Raw genomic sequence first — 20046 nt, 5'->3', positions numbered from 1 at the left:
TCGGAAGATTACAACGTCGTGAGATGCGTCATATATGATCTTGCGAACTTCTTGTCTCACTGCCATGCTCATTCTGGCACGATGGTGACACCAGGCTAATCTTAAACAGCATTTTTTGCTGGAAGACACAGAGGAGTTGATATAGTTGTTGAAAAAGAAAACGCCGAGAAAAGAAATGGGGCATGTTCATAATTGAGATAGAATGGTGAATGTCGGATGGCACGCTGAACAGTCGTTAGGTAGGTGAAGGTGAGGAATGAGAGAGGAGTATCCTGCTTTTTGTGGTCTGGATTGATGTACACGGCTGTCATAGCAGCAGAGTGCAATGAAGTCTTTTGGTGAGGCCACTGGTCTGAGGGTAGTAGCTCGAAGTTCCCTTGTCTTTCCACAAGCGCGCAGTACATCATTTAGGAGTTATGTCAGGAACATTCTTTTACGGTCACTCAGTAATATGCGAAGAGCCCTATGGCGCAGAATGAGAGCATGAAAAACGAACCCTGTAACTGCCGAAGGTGTCGCAGTAGTCACATAGGTTGTGTCAGCATAACGTGTCAGGTGGTCTAGGGCGGTCACTATCTATCGTTTGCCAAGAGATGTCACGGGAAGAGGACCAAAAAAATCAACACCCACAACCTAAAATGGAGTTGTGTGGCACGGAATCAGCCGTAGATGCCTAGCTGGTGCAGATATCGGGAGTTTACGACGTTGGCAGGAGAAGCAGGAACTCACTTATCGTGCAACGCGAATAAAACTGCCAGGCCAGTAGAAGCAAATTCTAATGCGGTCGTGAGTGTTATTGAAAACCAAGATGGCCGACAGTCAAGTCGTCGTGAAAGGATTTAAGCACTTGCATTCGAAGAGAGAGTGGTAGCACAGGAACACAGCACTGACCATAAGGGCGGTAATTGTGGTGGTGGAGAAAACCATTCTCCTCCAGCTGAAGAAGCTAGAGCTGACTATGACACCGCGCGTTAGGCAGATGGGAAGCTCCAGAGAGGTGGCACATAATGCGTCTATAGGACGCATGAGAACATTGGCAGGAGTGAAATGTGGGCTCGTCATTCGAGGAAAGCTGGGTAGTGAAGGTGCTGCAGTAGTATTGATGGCCGAACTCTGACCAATTCCGAGCTGGGTAAGTGGAAGGGGGCAGTGGAAAAGGGAATCGACATCTTGGCGTTTTTTAGCAGGCTTGCAAACGATGTCGAAGTCATACTCCTGTACACGCGGAATCCACCGACCCAGCTTCCAGGCAAGTTCTTCAATGTGGAAAGCCAGCATAACCCGTGGTGGTACGTAACGATTGTGAAATGACGGCCGTACAAATTGGGCTGGAAGTTTAGCACTGGCCAAACCGCAGATGAACACTCCTGCTCAGTTATGCTATAGTTTATCGTCAACTTGGTTTGCTGAAACAGCACAACTTTATTCAATATAAACTAACCGAAGTCAGGGTCCACTAGAAAAAAAGGCCTATCCATCACACAGGTCACAGCGCAACGCCAGAAACACAGACACAGGGAAAGAGCAAAAGAGAAAGAAAAGACGGCGCCGACTCTCAACTCATTTTCATAAAAATTGAATAGTGACGTATATCTGTACGAAGTAAACAAAATTGTCACGTGCCCAAGACACAATTGACATTCTGGCAGCGTGGTCATACGTACAGATACCGAAGATTGATATAAGTAAGCAAAATTCTTCTCATGCAGAAAAACGGCTGCTTAACTAGTACAGCTCTTGTCTGTAATCGATACGGTATAAGCCTTAGCAATTTACCCTGTAAACAAAGTTCATTGTGAATTCCAACGAACTGGCCAAACTTGCCTCTCAGTGCTATAGTTATGCTTAGTCACAGTTAGTACTCGGCTGGCATATTCAACTACTCTCCAATGTAAAGCGATGTCACTTTTCTGAAGAACGGCACCTCCACCATGTCCGCTAGTGTCCGTAAGTGGAGTAGTCGGGGCGGCCTCATCAAAATGGTAGAGTAACGGTTTCGACGTGAGAGAAGACTTTCACAGGTCGAATTTCATTTGACATTTTTCAGAACCATACAAAGAGCATGTCGGAGCAAGTAGCTGGTGTAGTGGAGCATCTATCGATGTGAAGTTCCGTATAAAAAAGCAGAAATGGGAGGCGCACTGTAAGCAAAAACTATCCGAGTTTGGGGTTTTCGTGACTCATGACCTTTTAAAACTCTCTCGCGTTTAAAGTTACTACCTCATGTTGGAGTGAAAGGTGGTACAAGACATAGTATTACCACCACCACTAACTGGGAGAAGCATAACTTCAGCAAGCGAGGAAACCTTTCTGTGAAAGAAAAAAGAGAACCCGAAAAAAAAAACCTGCTTGAAAGTTATCCTGCAATTTTTTGCAAATCGTTGGCTTTTTCTGCGTGACGGCCCTGGAGACAAACAGTGTAAGAAGCTCGAGATATATGTGTCTGGTTGAGCTGATGGATCGAACGAGTTTCTTACATCGTGATGTGGCCGTGCGCTGCCGAGTGCGAGCCTCCAAACCTTGCTTTCGTGAGGAATCACAAAGAGCTGCCAGCAGTAACGAAATCAAGCTGGTGTCATCATCCGAGGTTCCTTTCAGGAGAGTGACCTCTTACAACTTCGAAGCAATAAACAAGAGGCTTCACTATGTCGTCGGCAGTGAGTAGGCCAGTAGCCAGTGTGAGTGCATCACCGGGGCAAATGAAAGAATGTTCGTATAGATTTTCTTCCACAGAATACGATGTCTGCTAGAGTAAAGGGCAGCCCGAATCGACCACCCTATGGATCAACTGTTCTAAAACAAGTAGCGTGAAGCCTAGAGCCGATACGAGGCAGACGGAACTAACAAGCGGCTGCCGGTGAGCATGAAAAAAACCCAGATGGTGGCCCGTCTCTTTCGTTGGAAGTACATACATTTGCCCGTACGCGCAACACTCCGCAGATAGCGGAATCGTATTCATTTGTGTCTCAAATGACGACAAAATTCGCACAGGAGGCGTATTCTGTGATCGCCAGCTGTGTTTCATCGCATAGCCGTGCTCCTCGAAAAAGCCCAGTACGCCGTCTGTCCCACTCTTCTACACCGGTTGTCATGAATACGTGCTGCTACTGTGTTTGTGCATCGCCGTTTAGTGAAAATCTTTGAGCGGCCATGGTTTATGTGTGAATAGGCATATTTTGTAGACTTGTGCATCAGCAGTGCTAACACTGGTGAGGCCTATAGGCCAATATGCCAGCTGATTATTGGATAATCGAAAAGGTGAGATCGGATTTAAAATAAAATGTCGGTGTGACTCCTTGCGACCAGCAGCCCACCTCAAGTTCACGCTTGTCTGTATGTCAATCTAAGTGTCATCAGTTCTGACGTCATTGGGTATTTAATAAATTTGTCAGCTGTTTTGGCGAATGCACCCATCAATTTTTTTCACCACCTGAAATAACTCCCAGAAATTACCTCAAAAACCTTCTGAAGGCAGTAAAAATTTACTCTCTCCATACTCGCTCAGAAACCTCAGTGGGGTAAATAAGTACTACCCTTCCTACATTCAAAAACTCAGTACGAGAGTAAATTTTTACTTCGATTGGTAGGTGGTAAAAAAAACCCCGAAAATGTAGTTCGCTAGAGGACAAGTGGTTCACCCACTTTTTAGAATATTTCGCGTTATTTTTGTTTAGTGTTGGAGACCAAGGAAACTACGCGCTTCCTTCAGTCTTTTTTTGGCGTAGCACAGGCAGGTTTTTCAGGCCGCAGAGCATGGTAATATTTATGTGTTCAAGATTCGGAAGCGCGTCGCACGGCTCAAAAAGCATAACTTTCCATTTGTATAGCCTGTCGGGAGTTGCAAATGTCTCTTTTTTATCCTGTTCACGCATGACAGTTAGCCAGTATCCTGAACGCAGGTCGAAGCTTGAAAAGTATTTCGCACCTTGTAAGGAACCAAGGGCATGCGTCACATGGAATACACGTCCTTGCGAGTGATCTTGTTAAGCACTGGTAATAGACGCAAGAACGCACGGAGCCATCGTTTTTACGAACAAGAACAACAGGTTATGGCGATAGACTAGCAGAGGGTGAATCACCTCTCGTTTAAGCATGTCCGCCCCGTTTTTTTGGATAGTTTTTCTCTCAGCAAGAGACACGCAGTAGGGCCGGTGGTCTACGACAGGTGTTCCGACGGTCTGGATTCAATGCGGTGTAGTGGTAGTGCGGCCCAAAGTCAAGAATTGAGCATCAAAAGTACCTGTGCATTTCTTTAACACAGGAAACAGCTATTGCATCTGTGAAGCTGTGGAGACGTTGTTGATAGCTGCAGTAAAGGGGTGCAGCGTGTTGCTGTGCCGAAGTAAAATTTTCTCTGCTGTTGGACTCACGCCTTTGACAACTGTGCTCCTAGCGAAAACGAACGACACCGGATGCGACAAAGATGCCTTTACCGACACAACTAGATGATGGTGAGACCAAGACCTGGTCATGGTTGACATCGTTTGAGAGAATCGCTACGGTTTTCTTTTGATGCGGTGGTAATTCGGTACCTTTGGCAGCAGTCAGATGAAGCATATTCTAGGTGTCATCATTGAAAATTAGTCGGTGTCAGTGAGATTATCAGTCCTAATTTGAAATGCAGATTTTCTCCCAAAAACTGCATCACTTAGTTTCCTGAACTGATGTCAGTGTTGAATAAATCAAGCCGAAGTGGGGAGGAGGAGCGGCAAAGGCACGATGGTGAGTGGTGTCTGCCATTCCGGCTGCTTCGCTGTGCATTAGATGCGGGCGGAGATGGACATCAGTGTGAAGGCGACGAATGACGCCGACCTTAATAAAAGACACCAGAAGACGAATCCCGTTGATGCATGTTGTAATCACGATGCTCGTCTTGCTGGCGTTTACAGCAGGAACGAGAAATGGGGCGGCGATAACCGCATTAATAGCATACTGGGCGGCACGAGCGCCAGGGTGGCGCCTATAGAAGGCATTTGGAGCACCTGGAGAGAGGGTGGTCAGGTGGGTAGAATAACAGTCAGGCGGTACGGAACAGAAGCTTAGCGGAGGCGTGGCAGCGATTGACGACGGTGGCCGCTCCAACGTCATGTTTACGTCGGTGAGAAAAGGGGCAGCGACTTGCGCCTTGGTAAATGCGCCGAGATCTAGGTAACCGGACGGGTGCAGGGACGGTCAAGGATATAAATTCCTCCCTAATGATGTCGTCCAAGGCCACACCAGTAGCATGAGTCGAACACTGCGAAAGAGGCGAGAAATCCATCGGCTACAATTCTTCTCAAATAATGTGCCTTATGAGGTCTATGAACCATAGAATTATGCTCGCTAACATCTGATTATAGACAAACCGAGTCCAGTGCATCGAAGCGCTGACATGTCGCAACAACTTCGGTGGTGGTAGGAAGGTTCTCAGAAGCCAGGACATGAAAGGCAATAGGACCTATACATTTCAAAATGTGGCGTACCTTGTCGATTCTGGCATGGATGAATAGGCACGCCGGTAGAGTGCAAAAGCAACCTTCATGTACGACGTGTACGACTCCCGGGAATGTTGTTGGTGAGCATAGAGAGTTCTCTTCGCTGCTGTGGATCGAATGACCGGTGTGCCAAAAACATGACGGAGCTGCTTTTGGAATGTTTCCCTGCACATTCTAAGCCTCTAAGGAGCGAAAAGGGAGCAAAATGGGAGTAAGTGCTGCATTTTGTACCTGAAACCACCAGCTAGTCTTTGGAGAAAATAACTGCAAGACGAGAGTGCTGTGTTTAAACAAAGGGAGAAACTGTTAGACCATGCGGAGCAACGCTTTCTCCCGTAGAACTTGCCGGCGCAGAGGCGCCCTCGAAGGAATGGTCAGCATGCGCGTAAGCAAATAGTTCCCTAAAGAAATGAGCTGTCAAACGTTTTAGTTAGTGTAAATGGTCTTGAGAATCGTGGCAACTACGTCAGGAGCAAAGTAATATTGTTTATATAGCATAAATACATGCAAATGTGTAAGCTGCAGTCCTCGCAAAAAAAAAAAACGAGTGCTCGCGCTCAAGTTTTATCAATGCGTGGTGTGGTGCTTTCGTCAGGGTAACCTTCGTTGGTGTAGCGGTGTGTTGTGGATGTGTTATCGTTACGTGGTTGTGATTGATGTCTCTTGTGGCACACCGAATCATCTTTCTGCTGTAGGAAACGTGATATGATACTGGAATGGAATCAAGTGTTACGCTTTCGAAACGCTACGCGCCAACTGGAATATCACCTGAAAGGTGAGTGTAAATATGACTGTAATCACTCCGCAAGATTTACCTCTGCGCTGTTGATATGTAAAGAGGACCTTTTATTTAACACCCACGCTCTTCGCGAAGAATACCTGTATGATTAGTGAGCTCATGTACACAGCGTTGCGAGGGCTGCCCCATCTGCTATAGAATTACAATTGTTCATGAACCATCGAAACGTCGTCTATAGCTGAAGCAAGTAGAGCTGTTCATAAATAGTTTTGCTTTCAATGCCGAAATATTTGGCATTGTTCTTCGGAGATTTCTGCACTTTTTGTCACTTAAAATCCACACAATGTATTCTTTTACAGAGTAAACAACAAATTTAGGAAGGTCAGCTGTTAACATTGCATGTCCAGCTTGGCTTGACACCACTAACACAGGCAGTCGGTGACCACGGCAGTGATTTCATTCGTTTGTAACAATGCTAGGCATGGTTCAGTTTTATATCTTTAAAATGAAGTGCAAGCTTCGTTGATAAATAAGTGGGTCCACACGCGTATGGCAGTGAAAGCTTGAAGCGTTAAACTAGATCATGGGCTTTTTGAACTTCATAACATGTTTTGAACTGTTCCATTGCATCATGATGGGTTCTGTGAAAAAGCAGTTTTCGTCTAATTTTCACACAATTGCACGTAACCACAATTGCGCGAACAGTTCTGTTTGAAATAATGAATGCTTCTGCAATCATTTTTTTGGAGAAACGATGAATGAAAGCGTCGCGCCTTACGAGAAAAGTCAATATCTTGCAGCTACGAGCACGCTCTCAAGCTGTCGATGGGGAAGTTCCACTTTGTGAAGTCGGCTGGACAGCATACATTCCAATCAAGCATTGTTTCTTTTGTTGTCTCTCCTAGAGTGTACACATTCTGCACCATCTTGGCTTGGAATAAATTTGGCTGTTTCTTTACAAGTTCTCATTTATTTTTTATCATTAAACAGACATTTTCGCTGAACGACAATACCAACCGCGCTCTGTATCTATGAAGCGAGCAACCTTGGCACAGCAACGGCTACATATACGGGAACATTTGTATATACGTATACGCTCATCCAGCACTTAAATGCGCCTAAACTACGCCCGCAGAAATACCTATTCAACGCATTTGACATTTGCACGAAGGAGATCACCAAATATTTGCTTGCCAAACACTCAAAGCTTAATACCAATAAGTAATCGTTTATAATAAAGCTTGAGCAACATGCCAGAACTTGCAGCGTCCAGACGGTGCCTACATGTGCCCCGGTAATTTTAACTCTTACGAACTGGAGTGTGGAATAGTGGTTAGCATACGCGACTGCTGATCCAATGATTATGAGTTCGAATTCTGTGTATTTGCCGGGAATTTTTTGTAGTTTATTACTCAATTTACTTGTCTATTGCTTGTATATGCCGTCAAGTGCCTTAAGAAACCTCCCAGTTTTCGGTAATTCAGCCACAAATTGTAATAAATAGATTTTTTTTTCGAGAAGGAGCAATTGAAGGGACTAACACTTCTACCCTATGCCGTCAGTTTCTCCCATACAGGGGTAACTTATACTCCTTGACATCTCGTTCCTCAAAACTACTGAGGACTAAACGCTTCGTCCTCTGACAGTTACTTCCGAAACAACGAATCGTTCATTCTTTGGAGACTAATGGTGTTGGCGATGCCGTTGCCCCCCTCCCAAAAAGAAAGGATGAACTACAGAGCCTTTTTCATCCCTTGCGGCTTAGACTGTAGGGTAAATCAACGATGTGTTTGAAGTGCTAGGTCTTCGCAAACCGCTTGAAAAGAAAAAAGCTTAGTGCTCTCGTCCCCGCAATTAGCAACATTCACGCGGCCATATTCATTGAGCCAGTCCTCCTCGTCTTCCTTGCCTTGCGAAGGTCCGTGAAGGGAAGAGATCACGCAGGTGGCCGTGTACAAAAACAGAAGGTGTGGTTTGCGACGGCTCGGTAGAAATGCCAACAGTGTCGGTAGGCTCATTGTGCATCATGCTGCCGGACAGTGGGTGCAAGCGGCGGCCTGAATGAAGCTCCAGTAATTTGGAGTGGGTGCTAGATGACTGAGGACCTAAAATCTACCTCCACCACCTAGAAGTGTTGTTTTAGACGGCGTTTATTGAGCCTGATGACTCGGCCACGAACAGTCAACCTGACGTGGAGCACGCACACACACGATGATGATGGTGATGACAGCCGGTGAAGATGAGGAAAGAAAACCAAACGGATGATGATATTTATGATAATATACAAATGAGAAGCACTTAACAAATGCCCAATATATATATATTATCAGAATGGAAAATAGGACCACCTTTTCCGGCCCAACCCCCCTCCCTCTACAAGTGCGCACGTCTATATGACACTATTAACAATTCACGTGTCTCATCAGGCGCAACAGACTTTGCGGCCTTTGGCACATTGAGACAAAAGAGTGGCTACTTGGGCTGGTTGGTATAGTATTTTGAAAGAAATTTACTTTTCTTAGCCTACTACGAAAAGTAAACTTCTTTTAAAACACATTCAGACGCATGGCGCGTTTTCGCAGTGGTCACGTGTTGTTCTTGGTCTGCATACACCATCGCGGCGCTAGGCCTATACACAGCGAGTAGTGGCACTGCTAGCTCTTTTAGTCTTTAACAGTTTGACTCCGCTGGTGCACTACCCCCCGAAGTAGTGATCACACCTTTTCCCCGCAATTACCGCTAAGTTGATGCCAAGCTAAAGCTTGCATCTTTAAGACCGCAATATTTGTTCCTTTTTTTTTAGTACGCGAAACTGTGGCTTCACAATTGCAGTCCTTCTCATTTATTTTCTTCAGTTCAATTTTCACATTTGTGCGAGTAGGCCCAGGATGTTGCTGCCGAACCCTAAAATCACGGCGGTACAGTGCTCACATATTTAAATGCGGCATTGTTCTTTAAATGTATGAAGACTGCTATGAGTCATTCCTCGCAATGAATGTGCCATGCACGGGAAATCTTGTGACTAAAGACGACATTGGCTCTGATGTAACTGCGCGAGTTAAAGTACACAAATATATCACTAAAGTAGACGCCAGTAGACGTCAATTTCTTAGCCCTACATTTTCGCGCTCCAATTCATAAATATGCCGTCTGCGTCACTCGTATTGAAAAACGAAGGAATTCTACGGAAATTCTTAAACAGCGTATGCGAAACTGATCATAATAATACTAACACTAAAATGAGATGTAAAAAACGTCTATTATCGAGAAAAAAATCAAATAAGGTTTAGAAGCAGGTGGGTGACGCCCCTTGCGCAGGGCTCCACTGGCCTCAGCAGCCCGCCCCGCCTGGTCCAGGAGCGCCATTTGGGTCACCTTTTTTCACTGGCGTGCAAGGTCTCTCCCTGGCCCATCGTGAATTTTTTCGCCGGAATCTGAGGCATAATAATTTTCACTGGCCTTACCTCATATTCTCATGTAATGTGGGCTAGCGTTTGCTGTTCTTCGCACCACGGGCAAGAACTGGTGTATGCGGTTATGTGCATCAAATGTTTGGAATGCAGGTGCATTTATCTATTTGTCTGCTGGTGGCGCCAATGATGCGCTTTCTTTATACTCAGCTGAGAATTCGGCGGGGAGTATCACCATCAATGTTGAAGCTGGCATTCACAGATATCTCGAAAGTGTATGGAGCCTGGAGTAGCAAAAGGGTATCTGTACGAAATATAGTCCCTCTGTGAGTAATAGCTCGAGCTGCACTGTCTGTTCTATGGTTACCCACTTCCGCAATATGCCCGGGGCACCATATGAGGCGGATGACGTACGCAGGTACTCGGCCATTAGTGAAATAACGACTTGCTATTTGGGAGTTTGTTAGGTTTTAGCATTGTAATAATAATAATAATATTATTATTAATAATAATAATTGGAACAAGAAGTAGAAGGCAGAGTTTCATATAATAACACCTAGAGAAGAATCTGGCGCTGCCATCGTGTAACCCCGTGAGAATCATGGGAGGTACAGGCTTCGGATTCGATTGCGTTAACTAGCAAACTGTCTGCGAATTTCTTCCTACAGTTACAGTTTCGTTCATCACACAGCTTGGCTAGTGGCGTGTGGTTTAAAGAACTGAAGCAGCGCCTTTGTTGTTCAAAAAGACTGAGGACCACCGGGTCTGGTATTTGCTGCGCTTTTGGAGCTTTACAAGTCGTATTTCACAGTTTAGGCGAAGCGTCATCTACTCAACACAGCACATAACTCTAGCGTCTCATGTCAGTGCAGAATATTACAATTAGTTAACGTTTTTTTTTGTTAGTGCGTCTTGCAAAACTGGTTTAAATTGACTGCTAAACGATAGTAAAACAAAGTACGCACTGTGATGCTCCTCGGACTCGACTTCACCACAAAACTGGAGGTGTGTTGGGGGCAAACCACTTGAACAGACGCACCTGGCATCGTAGCAGACGAAACGTTACGTGTTTCTCACTTTACACTGTACTTTTATTTTCATAAATAGATAATGGGCAATTTCGAAGATAGAACAAGCATGTTTGTTTTGATGTATTGTAAAAAATGATTCATTATATCTTGATACTAAATCTGGAACGCAATGGCGGAGCAATGCATACCCAGGTGTTTCGATTTGTCCAGGTTTCACTTTTACCTCATGGTCAAGGAAACTTTTTGCAACAAGACTTACATACAAGAAAGTCAATCAGTTTTCAACTATATATAGCTTCATATCACTTTCTTTACGTTCGGTAAACAAGCGTCGCAAATCTCAAGCACATAATCCATCCGAAGCAGGTCCAAAGCCTGTATTTTTCATTATTTTCAAGGGGTACAAGCGCCGCTGAAGGAGCCCACGTAGACACTAGCGCCAGATTTCCCCTAATTATCATTGATGAAACTCTATGAAAAAAGAAAAAAAGAAGAAAAGAAAGAATGCTCACTTTTTCTTGGTCCCCTCTCCAATTGCGAACCTGAAGAAGCAGGTCCCACCAGTGTTTGTGAATTTCGGCATAGAATTTGTTGTAAAATTCCTTGGAGTTTGGTCCTGATGCAATGAGTGGCAACAAGTACATACACATGATCATGAAGAACAATGGAACTGTCAGCCTGCAAGGGAAGAGAAGTGTGCTTGCTACAAATGTTTCGTTTGGAAACTTTTATAAGCGCGGGAAGTAGGGTCTTCATATTTACACTAAAACCAAACCTACTACGTCTCTTTCAAAAACAAATACAAGAAATTTTTACATTCCATATTGTACCATTTGTGCAAGCTTTTGTGTTTTTGCTTTGTTTACCTGACCGTGAGTGTGATATGCGTAATTGTTCTGTTGTCGCACGGGACTATGCATAGCGTCGACTACCCAGCACCCTCTAACTTATGCTTGCTGCCTATCAGGCCATCCCCAACTTCAACAGTACCTATGGGCATAGAGATTCTCGAAATGAACTAGAGGGCACTCTGGCGCTGCGATCGTTCAGCGATCATGGGAATGATGGGTAGTACACATTTGCCTAGTCTTCGTACTTGCGGGCGGCGAATCGTACTTGCGGCTTCGTTTAATGCTGTGTTTCGATTTTGTTTTGAAAGAAAGATTCAACCCTTTTGAACTTCGTGACCAAATTTGTAAAGTTAATTCGAAAAAATAGGGCGCTGAAGCGCAATTGCTAAACATTTGCTAATTTTTGTTTCGTGAGAAAACAGCTTTAAGCCATACGAACACACACGTAGCCAAAAGCAGGCCAGAAGTACGAAGTTTAGACAAATGTGTGTACTACCCATCATTTCCATGCTCACTGAAGCGCCGTGCGTTGCAGCTGCCATAGACACTAGCGCCAGAGTTCCCTCTAGTGTATATTGGGAAACTCTATGCCTATAGAATCTTCACCAGCAGTTCTTTTTCCGCAGCTTCAGCTGGGCTTACTACTGTGTCCCTCTTTGTCTGGTGGTTACATACTTAATGGTATTGAGTTTTCATAATCAGGATGATAGGGCAACCTATATTTTCGAATTATCATCCCCCAACGCGCCTCTAAGGGAGCTTCGATGCCTCCGAGTTCTTCCTGACATCTTAGCCATATAGTTGCTTAGGTGAAACACGCGGTCATTTTCATCGCATAAAATTTTCACAGTAAAGATATTGGTATTCCAATAAAAACTTAGGTAGCACGAGCCATAATAGTCTATTTATTTACCTATATTTATTGTTCTCCTGAAAAGTATCCTATTTTCCTTATTACATCTGTCTGACCCTTCTACCCCCCCCCCCCCCCCCAGGGAAAGGAAATAGAGAGTAACGTGGTTCTCTCTACTTTTACGCGTACCGGACACATTTGGTAATTGAGTTTGTATCAGAAATTGTTTCTTTGTGCAGTTTCTAACAGTCTGCTATGTTTACAAAGAAATAAAAAGAAATATTTTTTTCACAAAAACTTTAAAAATGGTGAAGCTTGCACAAAGCCGGGAAGTGTTCGAAGCAGCTAAATTGGACCATTTTGTAAATCAATCTGGTTGCTTCTAGGTTGTTTGAAGGCATTAGGTAGATGATGCACGTTTTTCTAGGATACCTCCATGTCGTTGCTAAGTATTGGGTATGCAACACGGTGGCGTTCTTACGTTTATTTTCAGTTCATAGAGGCTGGAGATAAAGCTAAGACAGTCACACACACGACACGGATGTGCAGAGTCCAGATAGAGTACCTCACGCTGAAGCGAAGCGTTCGAACATCTCATTGATTTACGGGCACGTCATCGTTGGCGTGAACCTTTCATCGATTCAGGGTCGTCCAGCAGCCGCCGTTGGCTCTCCCGTTTTTTAGTATTCTCTAGTTGTACGTGCTAGGGGGTCTTCGGCTCACCGCTGTCGATTTGTTGCAGAGCAACTGTTGCCTTCTTCTTTTTTAGAGGACCAGTGGTGTGCAGCTATACTTCTTCGTGATGATGAGAGTTTTTTAGATCATTGGATAAGCAACAGTTTTATAAACAGCTTCACTGTTAATAAAAAGCAGCTAGGCTTTCTTTTCTCCTTTCTCACCTCATCGTCTTAGTTAATAATACTTCCCCCGTCCCATACCCTCAGTACTGAGCGCAACGAAAACCATGTGCAGCACTTATTTTTATCTGAACATTCTGGTCCAACTCTGCGGTTAAAACGTTTATCCTCGTGTCGAGAAACAATGAACAAAATGTAACAAACGTGTCAGCTTACGTAGCACCCTTGATGGTGATAGGAAGGGGACGCTTTGAATCAATCAGCGCAATGCTTCCTAGTGCTACTCACCTAATGAATCGTCTGATGACTGCCACCACACCTACAATGATGCGATTGCGAGTTTGCTTCATGAGCGTGTAGTACAACAAAAAACCACTGCAAGACAAAAAGTATTCAGTAATCTTTTAAGACTGTAACCTATCAGTTACAAAATATAAATTTTGACTCAATAGTCTCTTAATTTTTAAGACAAAAATACATGAATACGTATAGCATTCAATGTTCAGAATTGGAAGCACTGCGATTACTTAGTACACAGCGTAGGATTCCACTTATTTTTCATTCATTTAATTTCACTTCATTACTACTTCACAGAGCCGAGGGCATGGAAAGAAAAGGCTTGACAGAGCTGGAATAGGCTTCCCAGCTGGTTAAGGCCCAGCGTCACGTTGTCGTAGTACACACATTTTAAGGAATAAAAAGAAATAAAGATCATTCATTACATACGGAGAGTCATCAGCATTTGAAACAAAACGAGCACTCGGAATGCTTCATGAAAGGCCACTCCACATTTGAAAGATCAGATGTAGCACTAATTTAAAAAAAACTAGAAGCTCAGACGTACAACATATATCAATGTCAGCATCACTCCGTGGTAAAACATTTAAAACACAGGGTAAAGTTATTTTTTACATTTGGGCAGCTTTATTTGTGCAACAGGACTTCACCTTAAATTTTTCCATCAGCCTCAAAGGGTATATAGGAACATATTTGTCCAGGTCTTCCATTTCGTTAGGCATTGATATACTTTGTTTTATTTCATGTTCATATCGGATAGCTAGGCCTAATTTATACAGACTCAATACTTTTGGAATAGCAATGGTCTGGAAGAGCTGCGCAACAGGGTAAGCTCTTGGTAAATCGTAAATGAGGTGTAAACTTTTTTTTGTAGAATATAAACTTTTCCTGAATTTGTAAACGAGGTAGGGTTCCATACAAGCTGGCAATAATTAATCTGTGACATAAACATAGATTAGAAAATCAACAGTTTGATTTTGGTAGGAATGACATGATTATTATGGTATGAAGGACCAATAAAGCGTGGGGCAGATAAGCATAGGTGATTAACGTTAGCGTCCCACATAAACTTTTTATTAAACCTAACATCGAGGGTTTTGAAAGCTGGCACAATGTTTATGTTTTTAGATCCATAGTTTAAAAATTGAGAGCTTGGCACGGCTTTACTTTTTGGACAAAAAATCATCGCTTTTGTTTTAGTCGCATTAAATTACGAAGCAGTTAAGTTTGACCATCAGTCGAGAATGCGAAGCATTTCGTTAGCATTTTCCGGTAACTTGTTTGAATCTTCGCCGTTAAAGAAATTGCTCGTGTCATCGGCTTACATGAGAAAATATGCCTAGGAGTGAATGTGTACAATATAATTAATACACAGTATAAACAAAAATGGCCCTAGGATACTTCCTTGTGGCACAACTGACGTAAAGCACAGTGCTTGGGAGGTGTACTCATCAACACTAACATACTGGAGTCTGTGAGACATATAATATTTGATCTGTTGAAGAGCATGCCTTCTAATTCCATAGTATTGAAGCTTGGCGAGAATTCTTTTATGACTAAGGCTGTCGAAAGCTTTGTTAAAGTAAACAATAAGGGTGAATATTTGCTGTTTTTCGACAAAAGTTTGAAAAATAAGTTCTTTTTGGTGAGTAGTGCCGTTTCAGTAGACCGGTTTTTTCTGAAACCATGCTGGGATGGCATTATAAAATTATGTCGTTCAATAAAACGGGAAAGACGAGTTAAAGTGACTATTTCTAATCACTTCAAAAACAGGAAGGAGAGATATCGGTCTATAATTGAGAACGCTGTTCTTATTTCTTTTTTCAAAACAGGAAAGACCTTAGCAATTTGCGTTTGAACTGGAAATGTAGCTGTTTTAAGGCAAATGTTAAAAAAAATGGTAGGATCCTTAAGCTTCGCCTTTAGGAGTGGAACGCGACAACGAAATCCGGCCCCCAGTGCACTCTTTAACCGCTAGGTGCACACCTATTCATATGTTTTGTTACATATACACGCACGCACACAAACACGCACACAGTAGATCGGACCAGCGCACGCTATTATCGTAGAATGAGCTTGTTTTCATCATGGCACCTGCCGAACAAAATGCGTTAAAGAGGCCCTGAAACAATTTTTCAAAACCCATGAAATGGAATCACTGGAAGAGCTTATGGCCTCACGAATTGAATGCCGCAAAAATTTTAAAAATACGTTCAGTGTGAGTGAAGTTACAAAGGTTTGTCGCATGCTGCAATTGCATTATCTTTTCTCTCGTCCCGACAAAAGCGCGGGAAGCTAAGCAGGAAGCAGTGTCAGGGCAAAGAAACTACCACGTCTCGTGACCTTGAGCAATTTTTTTCTTCGAATGTGCGTCTTTTTCTCTGTGATCACGTACGCACGCGTGGACAAGTAGCGGCCTCCCGTGGCTTTCTTGGTAGCTTGATTTTTTAGTCACAGACGCACAGACAATTTTTCGCTCACAATCAACGGGGCTGACGCCGGAAATGGTTTTACTGCGACATGAGCTCTTTAACGCTATCGAGTTAATATGGAGCACCAAATGTGCAATGAAGTCCATAACATGTTTAACCGGCCGAATTTATAGGTCAAGGAACTGCTGTTTTTGAGAATACAAAACGTTGTGATGACTTTCAGGCTGTCGACAGGAGAAAGATAAGCACTGCTTTGGTGATTCGATTAAACAAAGTGTAGTGCCTCGAGACTACCACGAGACTGTGACTAAACTAAGGAACACCCGCTGAAAGAATCTGCCAGCGATGTACCAGACACTTCAGCCCCGTCGACAGTCACTTTATGGGGAATTTCATTTGTACCACCGGGATTGAGAATAGTAGATATATATGCCTCCAGAGAACATCACTACGACTATTGCTACGTTAGAAAATATAAGCGTAATATTGAATCTTAGCCATTCTGATGTCCTTGTTTAGTTTATTTCAATACACTTCATATTGCACAAAAATTATTAAGTGTTTGGTCTAAACAAAACTTTTGTAAAGTTAATCCGTTACGTTAATGCGATAAAGCAGGGAATGGATAATTCACAGCTTTCTAAATTTTCTGCACCGTGAACCTTTTTTCTTCGGGAAGTTCTCAGAATATAACGTTTTAAAATGACGTATTAATGCCTCATACGCAGTATCTGGTTCAGTTGTGCGATATACTTCATCCCATTACGAGTTTCTTATCCCAGCACGAAACGTGTCAAGACTGTTATTGATTATGGGCTGATAGCGTAGAACACACTTTGATAGATGTTTAGTGGTTTCTTTCAATGCGCATAGAAATATTCGAATGTGATCAATCAAGTTACTGCAAACAACACCCCAATCTCGTAAGGGACAGTGCAATGTGTGTCATAAATGTGTCGAGAAGTGTCACAGACTGTTGCGTGTTACGAGTTGGAATATTATTCAAATTTGAGCCTCCAATATAATACATAGTAATGTCGAAGTCAAGTCTAAATGCACTTTGACCTAGTATATCAACGTTTAAATGTCCACCACAGAAAACGGTGTATCTATTTTCAATGACTTACTGAAGGAGGCTCTCTACGCATTTGAAGAATTCTGATGCAACACCAAGTGGTGTTGCATCAGTGCGATACAGTGTTATTTGTTAGCAGAGACAGTACTTCGTAACTATCCGAGACAAAAAAAATTCAGGAGTCAATTAGAATTCAATATCAGAGAGCACAAGCAGCGAGACATTTCCCTCTCGACGTCCACTTGGGCGGTTAATAAAAATGTTTGACACATTGGTAGGGTGAACACGTTGTGAACTGTGTGCTATGTTTCAGTTAACTTATTTACATGGAATGAGAAGCCGAATCAATTTCTCAACACTGCAAACTCATCAATTTTTTCGCACACTGAGCGAGCATTGATCTGAGAGCACTGCAAGGTGTGGCAAGATCAGAATTGAGAGCAAACATGATTTTTGAACTGCTTATGATTCAAGTAAACATCAGTGTGCAGAAAAAGCATTTCTGTGAGAAAGTGTGCAAACTTCTTCTATAAGAAAACATTCACGCATGCAATTCATTGGAATCCCGGCTGCGGCGGCTGCATTTCCGATGGAGGCGGAAATGTTGTAGGCCCGTGTGCTCAGATTTGGGTGCACGTTAAAGAACCCCAGGTGGTCTAAATTTTCCGGAGCCCTTCACTACGGCGTCTCTCATAATCACATAGTGGTTTTGGGACGTTAAACCCCACATATCAATCATGCAATTCATTGGTCTCAATTTCTGCGATAGGACTTGCAGAATACATGCAATCTACATCAGACATCGATAGACTGCGCAGTACTGGTGTAGCATCTCCTCGACACGCAAGTACTTTGCCGTTATTGCTCCATACATATTTCGAACCAACAAGTCTTTTTTCGAGAAATAGCAGCACCCAGCAATTGCTTATTCCCGCGCATGAGGTGTTCATTTATAAACACGTATGTCCATGGGCCATTACACTCAACTGTGTGAGCAGTAAGCCGCACCTTCCTTGCCTAAACGAGAAGAGCGTTACGTTTTGAACGGCGCGTGAATCAAACAATGAGGCTCTTTACCCTACTATTCGATGTTTCAACCTTGTGGCAAATAATAATATCCGAGTAGCCAATAATTTCACCCCCTTTCAAACCCATAGCGTTGATAGCTGCCGTTTCATTGCAACCACCAGGCCAACCTTTCACCTCAATTTTGTTCAGCCTCTGATACTGCTCTTGTTTATCATTTCGGTCTGTAGTCTTTCGTTTTCTTTCTCTAGCTGTTTGTTTGTGACATGTGATACTTTACTTTTATTCATGAGGTGCAGAACTAGACGCACAGCGGGTCACTCCCACGTTGTAAGAATCAGGCCAAGCCTATGGGCATCATGGGTCCTCTGGACAGCCGACAATTGCTCCCTGACACTGGGGTTCTTGATAGTGGATAGGCACTTGTCTTCGGAATCGCTTGGTGGATTCCGTGCTGAATGGCTGAGTATTCCGCTATCTACGGCGCCAGCGTAGCTCTCAGCGATCAGTCCACCGTTCACGAACTCCTGACGCAGTGCAGCTCTAGCCGATCGGCTACCCACTCGTAAACTCCTTCAACCAATTATTTTCTTTTCTCAATCTTTCCTCCTCGCTCTATCATTTTAAATTCAAAGCATTTCTTAGCGAACTTCGGCGACTTTGGGCGTATCTATCTATCTATCTATCTATCTATCTATCTATCTATCTATCTATCTATCTATCTATCTATCTATCTATTTAGCCGCTTACGTTTGGGTGCTCTCGTGGTAACCCAAGTTATTTGTCGTGAACCCAATTTAGCAGGAGAGGGTAAGATGGTTTGAAGAATACGAAGCGCTTGTCGAGATGATGATGAACAAACTTTATTTAATTAGCAGAAAGGTCCTCTTCCCCTTTCAGGTGCGAGAGGAGAAGGGAGGACCAAACCTAGACGACGGCCATGATCCCATGGGCCCTGGCGGCGTCTTCGGCCTGCCGTATTAAGCGGGCTTGTATTTGAGAGTCAGAGCTGAGGAGCGCGGCATCCCATCCACTCCCGTCTGGAAAGTCGCCTCTCATGGGGGCCTGCGGGCATGCCCATAAAATGTGGCTCAAGTCCGCCCTGTTGTGGCAAAAATTACACTTGTCCGAATGAAGTTCCGGCACGCAGCGGTTCATTGTTACCGGACTGGGAAACGTGTGGGTCTGGAGTGGGCGCCACGCCACCGCCTGTCCTTTGTTCAATGACGAGTATGCGGGAGGATAAATTTTCCTGCTTAGCCTGTAATACTGCGTAATATCTCTGTAAGTGGTCATCCGCTCAAATCTCTCATCGTCCTCCCCGTTCGACCAGGGCAATCCAGAGGCTCGGTCTGTAAGTCCTCGAGCTGTCTGGTGTGCAGCCTCATTGCCGGGCAAGGAAGAGTGAGCGGGTGCCCAGACTATTTCTATTGTTCGTTGGTCTTTGCATCCAACCAATATTCTTGAAGCTATTTGGGATATTCGCCCTCGTACAAAGTTTCTCACAGCCGTCTGCGAGTCGCTAACAATGAGTGAAGTCGAGGTGGATGCTATGGCTATTGCAATAGCTGCTTCCTCCGCCTCTTCTGCAAAGCTCGTTCTCACCGAGCCGCTGACCTTATGATTTCCTTTGTAGTCCACTACTGCTATAGTCATGTTGTCATTTCCTTTGTATTTGGCCGCGTCTACGTATGTTGTTTCCGGTAAATCTTTTACGTTGTTATGAATACTTTCACAATCCCATTGCGTACGTCGTCGAACACTTCCGGCCAGACAGTGGCACATACCCCCGGAAGAGTATGTGCCGCTGGTATGCGGGTACATGCCACAGGTGATTGACACTTGGTATCTGCTCAGGTACGACGAGAACACACATTGGCAATTTTAGCGCGTGAGTGTTAAGAAATATCCGACGTCGCTAGCGTAGAGCCGACGAGTCCCAGCTGGAATCGAATCCAAGCATTCTGAGTGCCAATGAAGCATTTTACCAAAGAGCTACGC

At 43.8% G+C, this 20046-nt stretch overlaps 1 protein-coding gene across 1 annotated transcript in view; it reads right to left on the bottom strand.

The window, feature by feature from the left end:
- Positions 1 to 20046, bottom strand: part of LOC119161998 (nose resistant to fluoxetine protein 6) — a 66229-nt gene that overhangs the window by 18619 nt on the left and 27564 nt on the right. Inside the window, exons 8-9 of the mRNA XM_075881598.1 lie at positions 13504 to 13590; positions 11167 to 11332 (exon numbers count right to left, since the gene is read on the bottom strand). Coding sequence (XP_075737713.1) covers positions 11167 to 11332; positions 13504 to 13590 — 253 coding nt within the window. The remainder of the gene's footprint in view (positions 1 to 11166; positions 11333 to 13503; positions 13591 to 20046) is intronic.

The sequence above is a fragment of the Rhipicephalus microplus genome, chromosome X, assembly GCF_043290135.1.
Source record: "Rhipicephalus microplus isolate Deutch F79 chromosome X, USDA_Rmic, whole genome shotgun sequence".
Taxonomy (NCBI): domain Eukaryota; kingdom Metazoa; phylum Arthropoda; class Arachnida; order Ixodida; family Ixodidae; genus Rhipicephalus; species Rhipicephalus microplus.
The sequence above is the reverse complement of the archived record's forward strand: the minus strand, read 5'-3'. Positions and strand labels throughout refer to the sequence as shown.